Genomic DNA, 22,500 nt, shown 5'->3' on the forward strand with positions numbered 1-22,500 from the left:
CCGTCTTCTCTGGTGCCAACGAAAGATGGTTCCGATCCAGCCAGTCCGTGATTGCCGCGATGGCTCGTTCAGCAGTCGAGGAAGCGGCCTGGGGTGTCGTTGCGGGGACCAAGACAACAAGGTCATCAGCGTAGCCAATAACCTCGGCCCCCTCCGGCAACTGGACACCCAGGACCCCGTCGTACAGCACGTTCCATAGTGTGGGTCCCAGTATGGAACCCTGCGGAACGCCCGCACTGATGCTCCGCTCGACGGGGCCCTCGCTGGTATCAATAACCAGCCGCCGATCCTCAAAGTAGCTTTTCAGCATCCTCTGCAGCGATGACGGTACCCCCTTGTCCCTCAGCGCGTTGGCAATGGCTTGCCAGGGCGCAGAATTGAAGGCGTTGCGGATGTCTAGTGCCACCACCATCAGGCAGCGCTTGTCTCGGGCGTTGGTGCGGCGAAAGGACATGGCCGTCCTGCCCGCTTCGACAACGCGCTGGATCGCACTGATGGTTGATCTGCCTCGCCGGAACCCGTACTGCCCGTCCGACAGCCGTTCTGCTTCCGGTTCCTCCAGGAACTCGTTGAGGCGGTTAAGAATTAGGCGCTCCAACACCTTGCCGAGTGCGTCGAGCATGCACAGCGGCCGGTAGGAGGAGCTTTCCCCGGGAGGCTTGCCAGGCTTTGGCAGCAGTACCAATCGTTGCCTCTTCCAAGGCGCTGGAAACGCACCCCGGTCAAGGCAGTCCTGGTACAAACGGACGAAGACCTCCGGGTACTTCCTAATGGCCGTCTTAACCGCCGCATTGGGGATACCGTCAAGTCCAGGCGCTTTCCGGTTCGCCATCGATCCCACGATGGACAGCAGCTCGCCTACGGTAACAGGGGTCAGCGGTGATCTCTGCTCCTCGGTGTCTTCGCTGGGCGATTCGGCTTCCGGCCAGTCAACAGGCGGATGTGTCGGGAACAGATCGTTAGCTATCCGCTCCAACACGACACGGTCTGTCTCAGGTGGCACGAAGCAGCCACGAAGACGAGACATGACCACCCGATAGCCGGCCCCAAACTCGTTGGTTTCCGCCTGTTGAATCAGCTCGTCAAGTTGCGCTCGCTTGCTGGCACGGACAGCCTTCTCCACAGCTCTCCTCGCCGACCGATGATGAGCAGCCATGATGCTGCGCTCCTGCAGGTCGGTGGTTCGAAGCATTCGCTCATGCACAGCCGCACACTCCTCCCGAAGACGTAAAATCTCCGGAGTCCACCAGAAAAGGTCTCGATGGGGGTCACGATGCGACATGGTGACGCGCTCCATCGTGTCGTCGCATGCATCTAGCATGGCGTCGACCATCCCCTCCTGGCTGACGGCTCGCTCCGGGAAACCAGCCGTCTGGAGTGCGGCTACGAATGCCTCGGCCGAAAACTGCGTCGTCTTCCATCTACGGCCAGCGTGCCGATAAGTGGTGGATGACGAAGAGGACCCCTGTCCCCGCTGACGATGCTGCTGCTGATGTCGCTGCTGCCTCCCGTTCGAATGACGATGCTGCTGCTGGTGCTGCTGCTGCTGCTGCTGCTGATGCTGCTGCTGCTGCTGCTGCTGGTGTTGCTGCTGTTGTCGTCGCTGCTGCTGGTCAGGAGTTGGAGGCCCCACGGTGAAAAAGATGTACCGGTGGTCCGACGCCGTGTAGTGGCACGAAGCGGTGTTCGCTGCCACCTCCCAAGTGTCCGGACGAGCGATGGATGTGCTAGCGAAAGACACATCCACAACACTGGGAGTGGCGACTCCGTTGCCCACGAACGTCGGGACCGAGCCTTGGTTTAGAACCACAAGCCCGAGCTGCCTGATGGTGTCCAGCAGCTCTTCACCGCGCCGGGTGGTGCGTTGACTACCCCACTCCTCATTCCAGGCGTTGAAATCGCCTGCCAGGACGATACGAGGGTGGGGTTGGGCCTCCAACTCCACCGCCTCCAGAAGTTGCTCGAACTCGCCGGTGTTGAGTCGCGGAGGGGCGTAGCAGCTGATGAACACCACCCCTCCAATCTGCGCAGCAGCCAACCCGGGCATGGCACAGCGCCACACCCGCTGGATCGGAAGGTGGCCGGTTGCCACCACAGCTGCTCTCCCCGACGAATCCACCGCCCAGTTTCCGCTGCCCGCCGGAGGCCGATACACCTCTGACAGCAGCAGCACGTCGACCCGCTTCGTGCGGGCTGTTTGCAGGGCCAGATCCTGAGCGATGCGTCCACCACCCAGGTTGACCTGCATTACCCGCATTACGCCCGCGAATGCTGGTTCTGGCGGCACGATGAGTGGCCCACACGATGGGGCCCCTGGCAGACAATGCACTTAGCTGCCGAAGTGCACTGGCTAATGCGGTGGCCCTCTTCGCCACACTGCAAACACAGACCCGACCGGTCAGACGAGGCACGACAGTTTCGTGCCAGATGCCCCATCAGAAGACAACGGAAGCAACGCTGACGGTCGAGTGGCTTCTTCGGCACTTCGCGGATGCCGCTGACGCATTGGCACAGTGTCAGCTTCTGCCCGATGAGAAGCCGTGCCTTTGCTAGTGGGAGCCGCACTCGAGCTCGCTTCGTGCCATCACGGAGCTCCCAGAGCTCGACACGCGCGATTCCCGGCTCTGCTCCCAGCTTCTCCTTGATGGCGAGCTCCACATCACTCTTCTCGGCCAGAGAGTCAATGTTGGTGACGAGAAGCTCTCCCATCTCCGTCACCACACGGACCACGCCATCCTCACCGAGTGCCAGCTGGATCCGGCGAGCCAGCTCAGCGCTGTCCACATTCTTGCGTAATGGGACGATGAGATGACCTTGCGCGGTCCGACGCCCCATCCCAATATCAGCCCTGACGTCTTGCAGCTCCTGTGATGAGCGCAGCTTCACGTACATCTCCGTCCAGGTTTTGTCCGGACCGGGGACCACCGCGATGCGATCGGGTCGTGCAGGACGCCCCTTGGACTGGGCACGATGCTGCTGATGTTGTTGCTGCTGGCTCTGCTGCTGCTGCTGGCGCATCTGAGGTGGCCGGTATAGCTCCTGATGCGGTTGCTGCTGCTGCTGAGTCGGGCGTTGCGCTCGGCTATTACGACCGTTCAAGACCGTTGCCCAGGTCATCTGCTGCTGCATTGGCTGGAGTTGTGGCCACTGCTGCTGATGTAGCGGTTGCTGCTGCTGACGCTGCTGCTGCTGCTGCTGCTGCTGCTGCTGCTGCTGCTGCTGCTGCTGGCCCATTGCCGACACTGCGACCGTCCGTCGCTGCGGCTGTGGCTGGCTACGCTGCTGCTGCTGCTGCTGCTGCTTCTGCTGCTGCTGCTGCTGCTGCTGCTGCTGCTGCTGCTGCTGCTTCTGCTGATGCTGATGCTGCTGCTGCTGCTGCTGCTGCTTCTGCTGCTGCTGCTGTTGCTGCGAAGCCTTCTTCGCTCGGTTGCGTTGTTGCCGGCTGCGTTTCGTTCTGGCACTGCCCTGGCCACCAGACTGTGCCGAGGAATGTAGTGCCGTCAACGAACGCATTCCTTCCTGAACTGCTTCCAGCATGCACTTTAGAGCAACCTCGCGCTCCCGGCTGAGTCGCAGCTCCTCAGTAAGCGTCTCCACTTGCTTGGCGAGGGTCTCCAGCATCTTGTGCTAAAACTCCTGCGCAGACGCTTCTCCGCCGTCAGGGATCACCACAGATGTGGATGTCTCCCCTTCTACTTCCTGCGACGCCACCACCGTCTGCTCCAGGGTGGAGGCATCGGAGAATTCACCATCATCCTCCTCTTCCGATGTTTCAACAGCTTCCGCTGATCCGACCGACCGTGGTGTCACCGGAGAGGGGGAAGGGGTGTCCGACCGCTTCCCGGGAGCTAACAGCGACCGCACTCCGGAACGCAGCACTCGCCCCTCCATTCTGTGCCAGAGGGAATGACCGTCCGTCGTTAAAATCCCTTTGACAAGTTCTCGCAAAAACCGTGAAGAACGGGTTTTTCCGCTCTGGGGGGGTGGTGGTGGGTGGTAGGCAGGTACGGTGCTGTGCTTAGTGCTGTCTTCTCACGCCGCGTCGATGGAGGGGTCGGATGCTGGGGTGCAGCCGGAAAATTTGGAAGACCCAAAAGACGCTTTTCCGGGCGTAACTCCCCCAAATGAAGTCCGATCGCCACCGGTCCCACGACGTTTCTGTGCGCGTTGTTGCTGCGCACAACCTTGCCGAAGAAACTGACGCTCTAACTCTCCTGCTTCCCCGGGAAAATGGCGGAAAAGCGTTAAAAACGGGGTTTTTCCGCTCTGCGGGGGTGGTGGTGGGAGGTAGACAGGAAAGATGTTGTTTTCCGTTGTCCTCTCTTCACGCCGCGTCGATGGAGGGGTCGGATGCGGGGGTGGGGCCGGAAAATTGGGGAAACCCCAAAAACGCTTTTCCAGACGTAACTCCCCCAAATGGCGTCCGATCACTTCCGGTCCAAAGACGGTTTTGTGCGTGATGTTAATGCGCACCACCTTGCTGTATGTCTCCACGCTCTAAATCCCCTCCTTCCTCGGGAAATTCACGGAAAACCGTAAAAAACGAGGTTTTTCCGCTCTGGGGGGGTGATGGGTGGTGGTAGGAGGTCGGAAACGCGTACGATGGCTTCGTCTTTGCAAGCCGCGTCGTTTGATACCCCACTTGATGGGGTCCGGTGAATGGTTGGGAAACGGTGGGTGCCCGGAAAAACACTATTTTCCAGGGGGGGTGGGGGAAAACCCTTGCGGGGGGGTATTCTCCGTTGAAATCGGACACCCCTCCACAAACAAACCCCTATCGGGAGACGCACCGTTTTCCCGGTAGGCCCGGAAAACTCCTCAGCAACACGCTTTTCCGGCTGTGGCGCCCCCTGGTGGTGGAAACCTGCTGGATTTTCCCGCTTGGTGGGTGGGGGGCACCCGCCCGGACAACTCCCTCGAAGAACCGGAACTGCTATCTCCCCTCCTTCCCCGGGAAAACTCGGGAAAACCGTCACCGGGGGTGGTTTTTCCGCTCTGGGGGGGTGGTGGTGGGTGGTGGGGGGGGGCGGGGTGGTCACTACCGGATTCCCCTCCTCGAGACGCGTCGATGGAGGGGTCGCACGCCCGGATCGGTGGACTGGCCACCCGGTACGCCAAGAATCGGCCAGAGGGCCCGCCGGGAACTCCAGGAAACCAGGGCGGACACAACCCGTCCGAACACCGGGTGCTCCGCAAGGGGGATGTTCCGTCCGGATCTCAACTTCCAGAACCGGAATCAAACGGCCGTTAACGGTTTTTCGCGTCAGGGGGGGCAAAAAGCCGCCATTTTGAGAAGGCGAAAAACGGCGTCCTTTTTTTTGAACAAAACTTTGTCTCCCTGTATCTCACTCAGTTTTCATGGGATCGACACCAAACTTTCACAAAGCGTTCTTCTCACTGAGACGCACAAATCACTATATGGCAGCTTCCACGTAGGTCCTAAGCCGGCTGAGTTATTCACTGTTCAATTTGCAAATTTTGCCACGTCACCACTTCCGGAACTCCATCATTTCCGGCACTTTGAGGGTATCAAAAGATGCGCCCCAACGGCGCGCTTCTTTTGCACTATCACTTTTAACAATCCGTCAAGAATCCACAAAGTTATTCGAGAAAAACGATCTCACGAAAAACTCCCTCAATTTTCCGAATTTTCCGGAAAAATTCGGCTGGGAGGCGTAGGACCAGGATCGGGGGCCGCACACGTGAAATCACTGTCCTAACTTAACTTTTCACCGATTTTCCTCGAAAACACTTTTTTCTCACGGAGCACCACACAAACACGTCTGTTCAGTTCGGCTGCTCGATCGCCACTACAGGGATAACTGGCTTGTGGTCGCCAAGCGTTCATAGCGACGTGACTTTTTGATCCTTCGATGTCGGCTCTTCCTATCATTGTGAAGCAAAATTCCCCAAGCGTAGGATTGTTCACCCTTTCAAGGGAACGTGAGCTGGGTTTAGACCGTCGTGAGACAGGTTAGTTTTACCCTACTGGTGTGTGCTAATACGTGCTATCGTAACGGAACTCCTGTGCAGTACGAGAGGAACCACAGGTACGGACCACTGGCTCAATACTAGTTCGACCGGACTTTGGTATGACGCTACGTCCGCTGGATTATGCCTGAACGCCTCTAAGGTCGTAACCAATCCGAGCTGATAGCGCTTCAAAACCTAATGGGCAATCGGAAGCTAGCGGGCCTAACAACCCTCCGAGATCCGCTGGAACTGCCTCTGCAGCCTGGCGCCTCATCCCCGCTTCATAGACTGGGCCGCATCGCGCGGGGTCGCACTGCACGTGTTAGTACCTGACCATAGGGAACGCCGGTGGCCGCCGACCTCGCCGACCGTGGACTTGACTAGTTTCGATGCCCACCGACCGCCCGCAAACGACGGGACTTCAGGCTAGGAGTTTCAAGTTGTAGAGATGCGTTCGCATCGATCCTCTCAGGCGACCTACGCCTGGTGGTGTTATGGTGGACGCAAGGCACGTCCTGGCCCGGTAGTATGTACAAGAAAATGTACAAGTCCGGGAATACGGGGTGCATCGTATGTAACGTTCGATGTACATATAAAGCCTGGAAGGTGTTGGGATTATATCTGCAACACGGGCATTATCGAAAGATGGTTAAGTGGAGTCACCCAAAGGGTGCCGTGTGTTATAAGGTACGTAATGCACAGTAGAGATACATTGTCGGGAGGTGGAACCCGAAAAATGTACAAGTCCGGGAATATGGGGTGCATCGTATGTAACGTTCGATGTACATATAAAGCCTGGTAGGTGATGGGATTATATCTGCAACACGGACATTATCGAAAGATGGTTAAGTGGAGTCACCCAATGGGTGCCGTGCGTTATCAGGTACGTAATGCACAGTAGAGATACATTGTCGGGAGGTGGAACCCGAAAAATGTACAAGTCCGGGAATACGGGGTGCATCGTATGTAACGTTCGATGTACATATAAAGCCTGGTAGGTGTTGGGATTATATCTGCAACACGGGCATTATCGAAAGATGGTTAAGTGGAGTCACCCAATGGGTGCCGTGCGTTATCAGGTACGTAATGCACAGTAGAGATACATTGTCGGGAGGAGGAACCCGAAAAATGTACAAGTCCGGGAATACGGGGTGCATCGTATGTAACGTTCGATGTACATATAAAGCCTGGTAGGTGTTGGGATTATATCTGCAACACGGGCATTATCGAAAGATGGTTAAGTGGAGTCACCCAATGGGTGCCGTGCGTTATAAGGTACGTAATGCACAGTAGAGATACATTGTCGGGAGGAGGAACCCGAAAAATGTACCAGTCCGGGAATACGGGGTGCATCGTATGTAACGTTCGATGTACATATAAAGCCTGGTAGGTGTTGGGATTATATCTGCAACACGGGCATTATCGAAAGATGGTTAAGTGGAGTCACCCAATGGGTGCCGTGCGTTATAAGGTACGTAATGCACAGTAGAGATACATTGTCGGGAGGAGGAACCCGAAAAATGTACAAGTCCGGGAATACGGGGTGCATCGTATGTAACGTTCGATGTACATATAAAGCCTGGTAGGTGTTGGGATTATATCTGCAACACGGGCATTATCGAAAGATGGTTAAGTGGAGTCACCCAATGGGTGCCGTGCGTAATAAGGTACGTAATGCACAGTACAGATACATTGTCGGGAGGTGGAACCCGAAAAATGTACAAGTCCGGGAATACGGGGTGCATCGTATGTAACGTTCGATGTACATATAAAGCCTGGTAGGTGTTGGGATTATATCTGCAACACGGGCATTATCGAAAGATGGTTAAGTGGAGTCACCCAAAGGGTGCCGTGCGTTATAAGGTACGTAATGCACAGTAGAGATACATTGTCGGGAGGTGGAACCCGAAAAATGTACAAGTCCGGGAATACGGGGTGCATCGTATGTAACGTTCGATGTACATATAAAGCCTGGTAGGTGTTGGGATTATATCTGCAACACGGGCATTATCGAAAGATGGTTAAGTGGAGTCACCCAATGGGTGCCGTGCGTTATAAGGTACGTAATGCACAGTACAGATACATTGTCGGGAGGTGGAACCCGAAAAATGTACAAGTCCGGGAATACGGGGTGCATCGTATGTAACGTTCGATGTACATATAAAGCCTGGTAGGTGTTGGGATTATATCTGCAACACGGGCATTATCGAAAGATGGTTAAGTGGAGTCACCCAAAGGGTGCCGTGCGTTATAAGGTACGTAATGCACAGTAGAGATACATTGTCGGGAGGTGGAACCCGAAAAATGTACAAGTCCGGGAATACGGGGTGCATCGTATGTAACGTTCGATGTACATATAAAGCCTGGTAGGTGTTGGGATTATATCTGCAACACGGGCATTATCGAAAGATGGTTAAGTGGAGTCACCCAATGGGTGCCGTGCGTTATAAGGTACGTAATGCACAGTAGAGATACATTGTCGGGAGGTGGAACCCGAAAAATGTACAAGTCCGGGAATACGGGGTGCATCGTATGTAACGTTCGATGTACATATAAAGCCTGGTAGGTGTTGGGATTATATCTGCAACACGGGCATTATCGAAAGATGGTTAAGTGGAGTCATCCAATGGGTGCCGTGCGTTATCAGGTACGTAATGCACAGTAGAGATACATTGTCGGGAGGTGGAACCCGAAAAATGTACAAGTCCGGAAATACGGGGTGCATCGTATGTAACGTTCGATGTACATATAAAGCCTGGTAGGTGTTGGGATTATATCTGCAACACGGGCATTATCGAAAGATGGTTAAGTGGAGTCACCCAATGGGTGCCGTGCGTTATCAGGTACGTAATGCACAGTAGAGATACATTGTCGGGAGGTGGAACCCGAAAAATGTACAAGTCCGGGAATACGGAAAAGTTCCCCATGAAAGGCTGGGGATACAATTATTGATACAAATAATGTGCCTAAGGGTACATTTATTTTTCTAAGTCCCAGAAATCCGTCACTGAACATCACGACTTACAAACACATCTTCCCCCGGTCCTCCCATATACGGCACGGGGACAAGTATGAACAATGAAAATCATGTGTGTATGGAACATATAATGTGCCTGAGAGCACATTTTTTTTCTAAGTCCCAGAAATCCGTCACTGAACATCACGACTTACGAAGACATGTTCCCCCGGTCCTCCCATATACGGCACCGGGACAAGTATGAACAATGAAAATCATGTGTGTATGAAACATATAATGTGCCTGAGAGCACATTTTTTTTCTAAGTCCCAGAAATCCGTCACTGAACATCACGACTTACGAAGACATGTTCCCCCGGTCCTCCCATATACGGCACGGGGACAAGTATGAAGAATGAAAATCATGTGTGTATGGAACATATAATGTGCCTGAGAGCACTTTTTTTTTCTAAGTCCCAGAAATCCGTCACTGAACATCACGACTTACGAAGACATGTTCCCCCGGTCCTCCCATGTACGGCACGGGGACAAGTATGAAGAATGAAAATCATGTGTGTATGGAACATATAATGTGCCTGAGAGCACATTTTTTTTCTAAGTCCCAGAATTCCGTCACTGAACATCACGACTTACGAAGACATGTTCCCCCGGTCCTCCCATATACGGCACGGGGACAAGTATGAAGAATGAAAATCATGTGTGTATGAAACATATAATGTGCCTGAGAGCACATTTTTTTTCTAAGTCCCAGAAATCCGTCACTGAACATCACGACTTACAAACACATCTTCCCCCGGTCCTCCCATATACGGCACGGGGACAAGTATGAAGAATGAAAATCATGTGTGTATGGAACATATAATGTGCCTGAGAGCACTTTTTTTTTCTAAGTCCCAGAAATCCGTCACTGAACATCACGACTTACAAACACATCTTCCCCCGGTCCTCCCATATACGGCACGGGGACAAGTATGAAGAATGAAAATAATGTGTGTATGGAACATATAATGTGCCTGAGAGCACATTTTTTTTCTAAGTCCCAGAAATCCGTCACTGAACATCACGACTTACGAAGACATGTTCCCCCGGTCCTCCCATATACGGCACCGGGACAAGTATGAACAATGAAAATCATGTGTGTATGAAACATATAATGTGCCTGAGAGCACATTTTTTTTCTAAGTCCCAGAAATCCGTCACTGAACATCACGACTTACGAAGACATGTTCCCCCGGTCCTCCCATATACGGCACGGGGACAAGTATGAAGAATGAAAATCATGTGTGTATGGAACATATAATGTGCCTGAGAGCACTTTTTTTTTCTAAGTCCCAGAAATCCGTCACTGAACATCACGACTTACGAAGACATGTTCCCCCGGTCCTCCCATGTACGGCACGGGGACAAGTATGAAGAATGAAAATCATGTGTGTATGGAACATATAATGTGCCTGAGAGCACATTTTTTTTCTAAGTCCCAGAAATCCGTCACTGAACATCACGACTTACGAAGACATGTTCCCCCGGTCCTCCCATATACGGCACGGGGACAAGTATGAAGAATGAAAATAATGTGTGTATGGAACATATAATGTGCCTGAGAGCACATTTTTTTTCTAAGTCCCAGAAATCCGTCACTGAACATCACGACTTACGAAGACATGTTCCCCCGGTCCTCCCATATACGGCACCGGGACAAGTATGAACAATGAAAATCATGTGTGTATGAAACATATAATGTGCCTGAGAGCACATTTTTTTTCTAAGTCCCAGAAATCCGTCACTGAACATCACGACTTACGAAGACATGTTCCCCCGGTCCTCCCATATACGGCACCGGGACAAGTATGAACAATGAAAATCATGTGTGTATGAAACATATAATGTGCCTGAGAGCACATTTTTTTTCTAAGTCCCAGAAATCCGTCACTGAACATCACGACTTACGAAGACATGTTCCCCCGGTCCTCCCATATACGGCACGGGGACAAGTATGAACAATGAAAATCATGTGTGTATGAAACATATAATGTGCCTGAGAGCACATTTTTTTTCTAAGTCCCAGAAATCCGTCACTGAACATCACGACTTACGAAGACATGTTCCCCCGGTCCTCCCATATACGGCACGGGGACAAGTATGAAGAATGAAAATCATGTGTGTATGAAACATATAATGTGCCTGAGAGCACATTTTTTTTCTAAGTCCCAGAAATCCGTCACTGAACATCACGACTTACGAAGACATGTTCCCCCGGTCCTCCCATGTACGGCACGGGGACAAGTATGAAGAATGAAAATCATGTGTGTATGAAACATATAATGTGCCTGAGAGCACATTTTTTTTCTAAGTCCCAGAAATCCGTCACTGAACATCACGACTTACGAAGACATGTTCCCCCGGTCCTCCCATATACGGCACGGGGACAAGTATGAAGAATGAAAATCATGTGTGTATGAAACATATAATGTGCCTGAGAGCACATTTTTTTTCTAAGTCCCAGAAATCCGTCACTGAACATCACGACTTACGAAGACATGTTCCCCCGGTCCTCCCATATACGGCACCGGGACAAGTATGAACAATGAAAATCATGTGTGTATGAAACATATAATGTGCCTGAGAGCACATTTTTTTTCTAAGTCCCAGAAATCCGTCACTGAACATCACGACTTACGAAGACATGTTCCCCCGGTCCTCCCATATACGGCACCGGGACAAGTATGAACAATGAAAATCATGTGTGTATGAAACATATAATGTGCCTGAGAGCACATTTTTTTTCTAAGTCCCAGAAATCCGTCACTGAACATCACGACTTACGAAGACATGTTCCCCCGGTCCTCCCATATACGGCACGGGGACAAGTATGAAGTATGAAAATTTTTGGTCACAGCGTGAAATCCCTCTAATGATCATGAAAATAGCATCGGATCACTTATCTGACCATAAAAAGTGAACCAAAACCCTATTTGGACAAACTTTTTGGTCCTATGAAAAATTCACTTTTCATATATGTCATGGTCGAAAATTTTCTAAGTCCCAAAAAATCACTTATTCTCGAATATCTCGAAAACTACGTATCGGACAGGGGTCAACCAAGGTGTTTTAGAAAGGTCTTTACAAGCTCTATTTAATGAGCCATAGCGACTTTCAAGTGATTTTTTGACACTTTTTCGCATATCGGCATCCTTGGTTCCCATACTGGCCATAGGTCATAGGGCACCGAACGGCCAACTTCTGGTCCGGGGGTGAAATTTTTTTTCACGAGATTTTGATGAAAATGGCTTCGGAACGCGTTTCTGATAATGAAAAGTGAAACCAAACAGTATTTGCGAAGAAAAAATTGTCCTATGAAAAAATCACTTTTTCTTAGGGTACGGGTCAAAAATTTTCTAAGTCCCAAAAAATCACATGTTCTCGAATATCTCGAAAACTACGTATCGGACAGGGGTCAACCAAGGTGTTTTAGAAAGGTCTTTACAAGCTCTATTTAATGAGCCATAGCGACTTTCAAGTGATTTTTTGACACTTTTTCGCATATCGGCATCCTTGGTTCCCATACTGGCCATAGGCCATAGGGCACCGAACGGCCAACTTTTGGTCCGGGGGTGAAATTTTTTTTTCACGAGATTTTGATGAAAATGGCTTCGGAACGCGTTTCTAATAATGAAAAGTGAAACCAAACAGTATTTGCGAAGAAAACATTGTCCTATGAAAAAATCACTTTTTCTTAGGGTACGGGTCAAAAATTTTCTAAGTCCCAAAAAATCACATTTTCTCGAATATCTCGAAAACTACTTATCGGACAGGGGTCAACCAAGGTGTTTTAGAAAGGTCTCAACAAGCTCTAAATAATGGGCCATAGCGACTTTTTAGTGATTTTTTGACAAATTTTGTCATATCGGCATCCCGAGTTCCCATACTGGCCATAGGCCATGGGGCCCCGAACGAAAAAATTTTGGTCCGAGGGTCAAAATTTTTTTTCTCATAAATTTGTTCAAAACGCCGTCGGAACGCGCCTTAGATCATGAAAAGTGAAAAGAAACAGTATTTTGCAAAAGTTGGGGTGGCCTATGACTTACATGGCCACGTCCTAGGTCCGAGTTCCCGAGGTCGTGTTCTTCAGTGGCGGAAAAAAATGGCCACTTGTGGGAGATGCAAAATGTTCATTTTGTATTATAGGGGACACACTATCGAAGCGAAAATTTCAGAAATGGCCTAAAACGTGAAGAAATGATGGGGTATGTACGAAAAGAAGGTTTTTATGGTCAAACGGTGAAAATTTTTTTTTTATGAAAAATTTTGGTCTCCCACCGTTCATGAATTTCTAGGACCAAAAATCGAAAAATTTGAAAACTTCACGATCGAAAGGGAAACGCATATGTGGTGTTCCTAGGTGTGTACGGTGTACGAAAAACGGGTTCACGATGAGATATCAGGCAAATAAGTGGACCTAAAGTGAGTTATACGGGTAAGACGAGGTGTCCAAAGACCGAAATAGGGGTACCAACTGAGAACGAAATGAAGGTCCCCGAAGTCGCCATACAAGTTATAGGAGGTGTCCAAAGTACGAAAAGAGTTCCATATTCGGCTGTTCCTACTATATGGTTCCCTGATTGCTGCTCCAAGGAGTAGTGAGGAAGTGTCCAAAGGTCTGTTGGGGGTATCGAGGTGATACCCTCGACGGACAATATGCACGAAAAGTGGTTCGATGATCTATCCTGTAGGTCGTACGGCAGCCATACCCGGCTGGAAGTACCGCGGTAATTCCGCAATAAAACGTTCGCCAGACGAACAAACAAATTGAATTAGCTCATCGTAGTGTACGGAAACGAAACGAAAATGTAAGGTGATTAGGGATCCGGGAGCAATCTCGCGATCCCATGGTTCGGTGTAAGAAATGATACGAAGTGTTCATAAGTCTCCTCTGGAGGCAGAACCATCGTAGCAAAGTTCGGGAACCCAAGGGTCACAAAAACTCGTAGGACGATATCCACGAATAATCGGGGACTTGTGGGGACTACCGTGCCCTGACAAGTCAACTACACCTTAACTGGTGATGGTCGTCCTACGGGGACCTGCGGGGAGCAAAAGGAGTCAGAAACAATCGTAGGACGATATCCACGAATAATCGGGGACTTGTGGGGACTACCGTGCCCTGACAAGTCAACTACACCTTAACTGGTGATGGTTGTCCTACGGGGACCTGCCGGGAACCCAAGGGTCACAAAAACTCGTAGGACGATATCTCCGAATAATCGGGGACTTGTGGGGACTACCGTGCCCTGACAAGTCAACTACACCTTAACTGGTGATGGTCGTCCTACGGGGACCTTCAGGGAGCCGCAGTAAGTCGCAGGTCGTATGCGAGCCTTGATTGGTCCTGTTGGGGGCGTGCGGGGTGTAATGCCTCGGTACGTCAAATGTTGGTGTACGATGTACATCGATAATCTGACATCCTCCTGAACAACCTTTGCTCGTGTGGTTATTGGCGCTGTGGAGTCGGTGTACTGCCGCAGGTCAATGAGAGTGGTCACAACAAAGATTGTGTCACCTGATGAACGTAGAAAGAGAGTCTGCGGGGACTGGTGCCCTGGTAGACAAAAAATATCGAACAAGCAATTGACGAAGACGAATTCTGGTTGATCCTACCAGTAATATACGCTTGTCTCAAAGGTTAAGCCATGCATGTCTAAGTACAAACATAAATGAATGTGAAACCGCATAAGGCTCAGTACAACAGCCATAATTCACAAGATCATCCACCCATCAGTTACTTGGATAACTGTGGAAAAGCCAGAGCTAATACATGCAACATGCCGGGACCGCTGTCCGCTTGCGGGCGGTGGAACTGGTGCACTTATTAGTAAAACCAATCGCCTCCGGGCGGCTTGAGTTGAAGTCTGGATAAGGATGCCGATCGTATGGTCGCTTGACCGACGACAGATCTTGCAAATGTCTGCCCTATCAACTATTGATGGTAGTGTAGAGGACTACCATGGTTGCGACGGGTAACGGGGAATCAGGGTTCGATTCCGGAGAGGGAGCCTGAGAAATGGCTACCACATCCAAGGAAGGCAGCAGGCGCGTAAATTACCCAATCCCGGCACGGGGAGGTAGTGACGAGAAATAACAATATGGACCTCTCTAACGATGGTCCATAATTGGAATGAATTGAGCATAAATCCTTCAATAAGGATCAAGTGGAGGGCAAGTCTGGTGCCAGCAGCCGCGGTAATTCCAGCTCCACTAGCGTATATTAAAGTTGTTGCGGTTAAAACGTTCGAAGTTGATTCCCCGTCCAGACACGCGACCGCCGCGGGCGCCCGGCACACGCCGGATACGTTCGTGCGCGAGCTCGCGGCTGCGACTCACAATGGTGTGCCTGGGCGTCAACCTCGTGATCGGTCGGGCACGTCCCGAGCCGGTGCGTGGTGCCCGGGCAGCTCCCATTTACCTTGAACAAATTAGAGTGCTTCAAGCAGGCTAGTACAAAAGCGTCCACACCCGCCCAGGGTTGGCGTTGGCCGAGAATAATCTTGCATGGAATAATGGAACATGACCTCGGTCTGAGTCTTTTGGTTGGTTTTGTATAGACCCAGAGGTAATGATTAACAGAAGTAGTTGGGGGCATTGGTATTACGGCGCGAGAGGTGAAATTCGTAGACCGTCGTAGGACCAACTGAAGCGAAAGCGTTTGCCATGGATGCTTTCATTAATCAAGAACGAAAGTTAGAGGATCGAAGGCGATTAGATACCGCCCTAGTTCTAACCGTAAACGATGCCAATCAGCAATTGGGAGACGCTACTACATTCGGTGCTCTCAGTAGCTTCCGGGAAACCAAAATCGGGTTCCGGGGGAAGTATGGTTGCAAAGTTGAAACTTAAAGGAATTGACGGAAGGGCACCACAAGAAGTGGAGCTTGCAGAGGCGAGCTGTCAAAGGAAGCAAGCGGACGCTTTCCGTGAGCTCCTTATGATATAGTGTTTTTCGTTTAAAAAACTTACAAAGTGGTGGTGCAAATTTTTTAGAGTAGTGTACAAACACATATTTTGCGCAAACACCGTGAAGTTTTGGTGAAAAACAGTGGGAAAACGTCGATTTTGGCACACAAACATTGCGTCGTGCACCGGTGCGTGTGGCCACGAAGGGTGCGTGTGTGGTTCCGTTAGTGCGTGCGAGCGTAGCGCTCCCTTTCGGTGCGGTTGAAGGGGAGCCCGCAGCCGCTGTGCAGCGTATTTTGTTACGGACAGGAGCGGAACAGTGATAAAACATTACCCCCTAACGAGGGAAGAAACATTCAGTGAAAAACAGTGCGGAAAAGTGCGTTGACCAGCAAGCAGATATCACGTGCTAAGGGCACGTGAACTTAGCACGTAAGGGCTTGGCTGTGTCGGTGAGTGCGTGCGTAGGGTGACGTGCCGTGGTTTGACGTCTGGACAGTGGGCACACCATCGGTCATCCCGGTTGTTGTCCTGGGAGAATTCCCCCTAGTGCCACCAGCGCCCTCTATGGGGCACTAGCGGAAGTTTCTCCGGAGACACAAACCAAAAGCTCCGCACAAACAAGCGTGCTATAATCAAATGCGGGCTGCATACCGGCCAGGCGCACGTGTCCAGTGACTTTAACGCTGGACAAAGCGACGAACCGTGCAGCAGCATAATGTCGGGAGTAGAGAGCGATGATTCGGTGGAGGTGGTCCCCGAAATCATCAAGACAAAGAAAAGGAGACTTTCTCCGCGCGTAGTGGTGACACCCCTGGAATTGTCGCCAGGGACGATGTCGTCACTACGGAGCTCTCAGGGGGCACCCAAGCCAGCCCCGAGAACACCGTTGGAAGAGCCGGACGAGGGAGCGCGGAAGCGTACCGCCCCCGCCCCGACGCCGTCGCCGAGGAGGTCTATGTCTCCTGAGATGCTGGCACCAGCCGCATCGGAGCCGACCAGCTTCCCGACGGCAGAAGTGTCGGACAGACATGCGCGGCAGTACGAGCGGGTGTTGGAAAAGCTCGAGGAGCTTACCGCTCTTTACCGAAAGAGCCAGGAGGAGAATTCGAGGCTCCGTGCGGAGCTCGATATATATCGCACGGGGGTGCGAACCGTTGTGCAGCTGGAGAATTCAGCGACTGGCGTGCGCTTGGGAAACCAAGCCTCTTCCAAGTTGCAGCCCAGCAAAAGGACACTCAGGCGCTCTCAGCAGAGGGAGAGAGCCGAGGCACGCCAGTCGCAGGGTCCTGCCCAGCATCGCATGCTGGAACTGCAGGAGCAGCTGCGCCGTGAGATCCAGGAGGAAGAGAAGCAGATGAGGGCGAGGAGCGGGCACGGGCAGCGGTCCCAGCCCCTGCAACAGCCGTACGACTTTCCGGCATCGGAAACCAGGCGGCAGCAGCAGCAATCCTACCGTGACGCCCTGGTAGGTGGTTGGCAGGTTGTGGGGAAGCGGCAAAAGGCCCAGCCTTCAGCTGCACCTCAGCAGCGGCAGCGGCCGCAACCAGCAACCAAGAGCCAACGCCCCGCACAGGCAAACCGGCGGACGAAAAGGCGACGACCAGACGCCATTCTGGTGGTTCCAGCACCGGGGGTCTCCTTCGCCGAGATGTACCGACCCATCCGGACGAGCCCGGCCCTGGAGGATGTCCAGCACTGCATCCGTATCGGCAAGCGGACACCGAAGGGGAACCTTCGGATGGAGCTGGCACGGGACATGGACTCGGCGGCGCTGTGCAGCCGCATTCAGTCCACGCTGGGAGAGCTGGGATCCGCCAGGGTCCTGACGGAGATGGCGGAGGTTGTTCTGAAAAACGTCGACAACCTCACGGAGGAGGAGACGATCAGGGAGGCGTTGAAGGCGGCACTCGCCAAGGAGCCAGCGGTGGCCTCGCTTCGCATCTGGGAGCGGGCAGATGCCACAAAGCGGGCCCGCGTGCGGCTACCGCGAGTGGAAGCGGAAGCCCTGCTCCAAAAAGATCGCCTTATTATAGACTACTCCTCGTGTCGGCTGGAGGAGGCCCCCAGGCTGGAGGCGGCAAAGCGCCGTTGCTTCCGGTGCCTGGAAAGGGGCCACATGGCAGCGGACTGCGTCGGGCCCGATCGCAGCAACTGCTGCATCAGATGCGGAGCTCCTGGCCATCGGGCGGCCAGCTGCAGCAGTGCGGTTAGCTGCATTCGGTGTGGAGGACCACATCGAATTGCAGCGCACGGCTGCAGGGGAGCTAACCTTTCCCCCCGCCGCTAAGCATGTCTGTGGGGAGCCACCTCCAGGTCCTGCAGGTTAACACCAACAGGAGTCGGAGTGCGCAGGACCTGGCTCTCCACACAATGCGGACGGAGCGGGTGGACGTTATGGTGGTGTGCGAGCTGAGTTCGGTTCCGGACGGGAACGCAAACTGGGTGGTGGACCGCGACAGGCTGGTGGCCATTGTCGCGAGCGGATACTCCCACCCGGTTCAGCGGATCTGGAGCTCGAGTTTTCCCGGCATCGTGGCGGCGGACGTGGCAGGCGTCACGATCATAGCGTGTTACGCGTCGCCAAGCATCGGGGTTCCCCAGTTTGTTGAGATGCTGCAACGCATTGAGGTGCTCGCCTCAGGACGCCCCCGAGTGTTGCTTGCCGGCGACTTCAACGCCTGGCATAGCGCCTGGGGCAGCAGCAGGACCAACGCGAAGGGCGAGGAACTGCTACAGCTGGCGGAGGGTCTCGGGCTCGATGTCCTGAACCTGGGGAGGGAAGCCACCTTCCTCGGGAACGGCGTCGCTCGCCCGAGCATTGTGGACGTCGCCTTCGCCAGTACTTCCATCAGCAGGCAGGACCTCGTCGGGGACCCCGACAGGCAATGGAGGATGCTGGGAACTTACTCATTCAGCGACCACCGGTACATCCGCTTCGAGGTGGGGGAAAGGCCGGCGGCAACGAGCCGCAACTCTACGGGAGCAGAAGCAGCACCAGCAGTGAGAGCAGCGGGCAGACGCTGGCGGGCAAAGGAGTTTAGCCGGGAGCTGTTCGACATCGCGTTGCGGGCAGCCAACTTCGTGGAGGAGGCCACGGACCCTGAGGGCCTGACCCGAACCCTGAGCCGGGCGTGCAGCGAGATCATGGCGGAGGTTTCCCCGTCAGTCGGCCACACAGGACGTCCGGCGTACTGGTGGACACCAGAAATCGGCCGGCTACGGGAGAACTGCCGCCTGGCTTGGGAACGGTACAGCAGGGTACCGACTAGCGACACGGCAGCCCGCAGAACAGCTTCTGCACGGCACCAGGAGGCCCGCCAGCTGCTGACAGCTGAGATCCGGGCTAGCAAGCGGGACCGTTACAACGAGTTTCTGCAACACCTGGAGGATGATGAGACGGGTAGGTGGCAGGGGGAGCTCCTGCGACGGCTCGGAGGGAGCCGCGTCGCACAAGAACGCGATCCGGCCGTTCTGCAGCGCATTGTGGACGCGCTGTGCCCGAACCACCCCCCTGTTGCCTGGCCTACCATCGAATCGGACGGCGTCGACATCAGGCCAGTGACGGAGCAGGAGTTGCTCGACATCGCAGCTGGCCTGAACCCTCGGAAGGCGCCCGGTCTGGATGGACTGCCGAACGCTGCCCTTTCGGCTGCCATCCGGGCGCATCCGACGACGTTCGCGAGGCTCCTCCAGGAGCAGATGGATGCTGGCCGCTTCCCGCGGCAATGGAGGAAGGCGAAGCTGGTGCTGCTTCCCAAACCGGGAAAACCCCCGGGCGAGCCGTCATCGGTGAGACCGGTGATGTTGCTGGACACGCCCGGCAAGGTGTACGAGCGAGTACTGCTGAACCGCCTGAACGACCACATCGAGATGCCGACGGAGCCGCTCCTCTCCGAATACCAGTTCGGCTTTCGGCGTGGTCGGTCGACACTTCAGGCGGTTGGGCTGGTGATGGAGGCCGCCAGATCTGCGATGAGTTTCGGGCGAACGAATAGACGCGACAAGCGCTGCCTGCTTGTCGTTGCTCTGGACGTCCGTAACGCCTTCAATTCCGCAGACTGGCAGGCCATAGCACTGGCGCTGCAGACCAAAGGAGTGCCCTCAGGACTGCGCAGCATCCTGCAGGAGTACTTCTCCGACCGTGAGCTGACGTATGATACCAGCTCCGGTCCGGTAACACGCCGAGTAACGGCAGGTGTTCCGCAGGGGTCCATTCTGGGCCCCACCCTGTGGAATATCCTGTACGACGGCGTGTTCGGAGTGCAGCTGCCGGAAGGTGCATCCGTCATCGGCTTTGCGGACGACCTGGCAGTACTCGCCAAGGGGTGTACACCGGAGGAGGCGGCAGGTGTAGCGGAGGAAGCTGTGGCAGCGATTTCCGCCTGGATGGAGCAACATCGGTTGCAGCTGGCCCCGGAAAAGACGGAGATCGTCCTCATCTCCAGTCTGCGTCGGGGCCACCCAGCGGTGCCCGTAGTGATCAACGGCGTCGAGGTCCGCTCGAAGCCGGCGATACGCTACCTCGGGGTCATGCTTCACGACCACCTCTCGTGGAAGCCACACGTCGAGAAGGCCACCGCAAAGGCACTCCGTGTGGTGAAGCTGGCCACCGGCGTGATGTCCAACCACGCCGGACCGAGGATGGCTAAACGTCGGCTGCTGGCAGCAGTGGCGGACTCGGTTGTGCGATACGCGGCACCCATCTGGGCGGAGGCGGTGAAGTTCCAGTGGTGCAGGCGGAAACTGGAGCAGCTGCAGCGACCTTTGGCGAAAGGCGTCGCCAGGACCTTCCGTACCGTCGGCTACGACACGGCGGTAGTGCTGGCTGGCCTGGTCCCGCTACACCTGCAGGTGGACGAGATCGCGCGGTGCTATACCAGGCATCAACGGGCGTTGCAGAGGCGGGTGCTGATAGACAAGGAGGTCATCAAGCGGCTGGAGCACTCGGCAACCATAAGACAGTGGCAGACATCGTGGGACCAGGATGCCGCTCATCCGACCGCGAGCAGGTTCCTGCGATGGGCTCACCGCGTGCTGCCGGATATTGCCGGCTGGGTAGGTAGGAAGCACGGCGAGGTTGATTTCTTCCTTAGCCAGGTACTCTCCGGACATGGCTTCTTCCGGGAGTACCTACATGCTATGGGTTTCACCTCTGCCCCGACCTGCCCCTTCTGCGCTGACAACACCGTGGAGTCGGCAGAGCACGTGGTGTTCCACTGTCCGAGGTTCGCCGACACGAGAGTGCAGTTCTTGACGGACGCGGACGGCGTCGTCATTTCCCCCGATGAGCTGGAGCGTTTTCTGCTGTCGAGCCCGGAGGCTTGGCAGCGAACGGCCACGGCAACACGGCGGATCTGCAGCTTTCTACAACAAAGGTGGCTGGAGCAGCAGGTTGCCGAAAACGCGGCCATCGCTGGCGGGATCGTTTCCGCCAATGAGCTGGCGGAACGCGTTCGGCAACAGGTCCGCCGTGAAGCCAGAAACGCTGGCCAACGGCGAAGACGCCGGCAACGGCAGACATCCGCCATCGGGGAGATGGACATGGACCAACAACAGCACCCGTCCAATCAGCAGCAGGAGAGGCAACGCCCAGTTCGGCCCGAACGAGTTCCGCCATCGGCCGAAGTGTTACTTCGTCGTCGGCTAAGGCGGAACCAACGGCAGCGGGAATACCGCGCCCAATTACGCGCGGGTACATTGCCGCCATTGCGTTCGGGCCGAACTCGCCGAAGCAGAGCACCGCCGACGGAGGAGGAGCTAGCCCGACGACGGGCCAACAGGCGCGCGCGAGAACGCCAACGCCGCCACGAGCGACAGGATCGCCATCGCGGCTTAATGTCGGCCGACGTAGAAGCCGCCATCGCGACCACCAACACGTCTACGCGTTGAGTGGGAGCGGTTACGGCCGAAACGATCGGCCAGTCAGCGAGCGTGCGAAAACACGACCGGGCGAGACCGGCATTTTGCCGTCTCCGCTTTGTGCGGTCGTTCGTTCTAGCACAGTCGGGCGAGAGAGAGCGCGCGTGCGCTCGGTTCGGGTACGTTCGGCATTTTGCGTCGTCCGCTTTGTGCGGATGTTCGTACCCGACCGGCAGTAGGAGAGAGAGCGTGCGCGTGCACTGTGAGAGCTAGGCCCGTCTTTTTCGTTTACGTTTGTGCGGATGTCTGTTCTGTCCCACCGTAAGCGTCAAAGTGTCTGCGTACTTATGTGTGTGCGTGTGTGTGTGCGTACATACTATACGTTAGAAATAGGGAAAAAATGGAGACTCGACGAACCGCGGGCACGCCCGCTTCGTAAATGTTAGGTGTGTTAATGTAAGTCCTTCATTTTTAATGTTGTGTTTACGTTTAGACAGGCGGGGCGCGGGCCCTTACTAAATTTAGTCAGGGACGCCATTGCAGCCGGTGGCTACGCCTCCGTCGGGAAGGCCGCCGGCAATGGAGAGGTTTATTCGTTTTATAATTGTTCATGCGTGTTTCTGTATCGTTTATTGTTATAAATAAGTAACGCGGCAAAACTTTTATAAATTTAAATGAATAAACGAATGCAATTTAAAAAAAAAAAAAGAAGTGGAGCTTGCGGCTTAATTTGACTCAACA

At 53.9% G+C, this 22,500-nt stretch overlaps 1 protein-coding gene across 1 annotated transcript; it reads right to left on the minus strand.

The window, feature by feature from the left end:
• Positions 1–2,256: 2,256 nt before the first annotated feature.
• Positions 2,257–2,892, minus strand: LOC118516022. Its single transcript, XM_036062089.1, has one exon. It carries the CDS (start codon positions 2,890–2,892, stop codon positions 2,257–2,259), a length of 636 nt encoding a protein of 211 aa, XP_035917982.1.
• Positions 2,893–22,500: the final 19,608 nt, after the last annotated feature.

The sequence above is a fragment of the Anopheles stephensi genome, unplaced genomic scaffold (genome assembly GCF_013141755.1).
Source record: "Anopheles stephensi strain Indian unplaced genomic scaffold, UCI_ANSTEP_V1.0 ucontig219, whole genome shotgun sequence".
Lineage (NCBI taxonomy): Eukaryota > Metazoa > Arthropoda > Insecta > Diptera > Culicidae > Anopheles > Anopheles stephensi.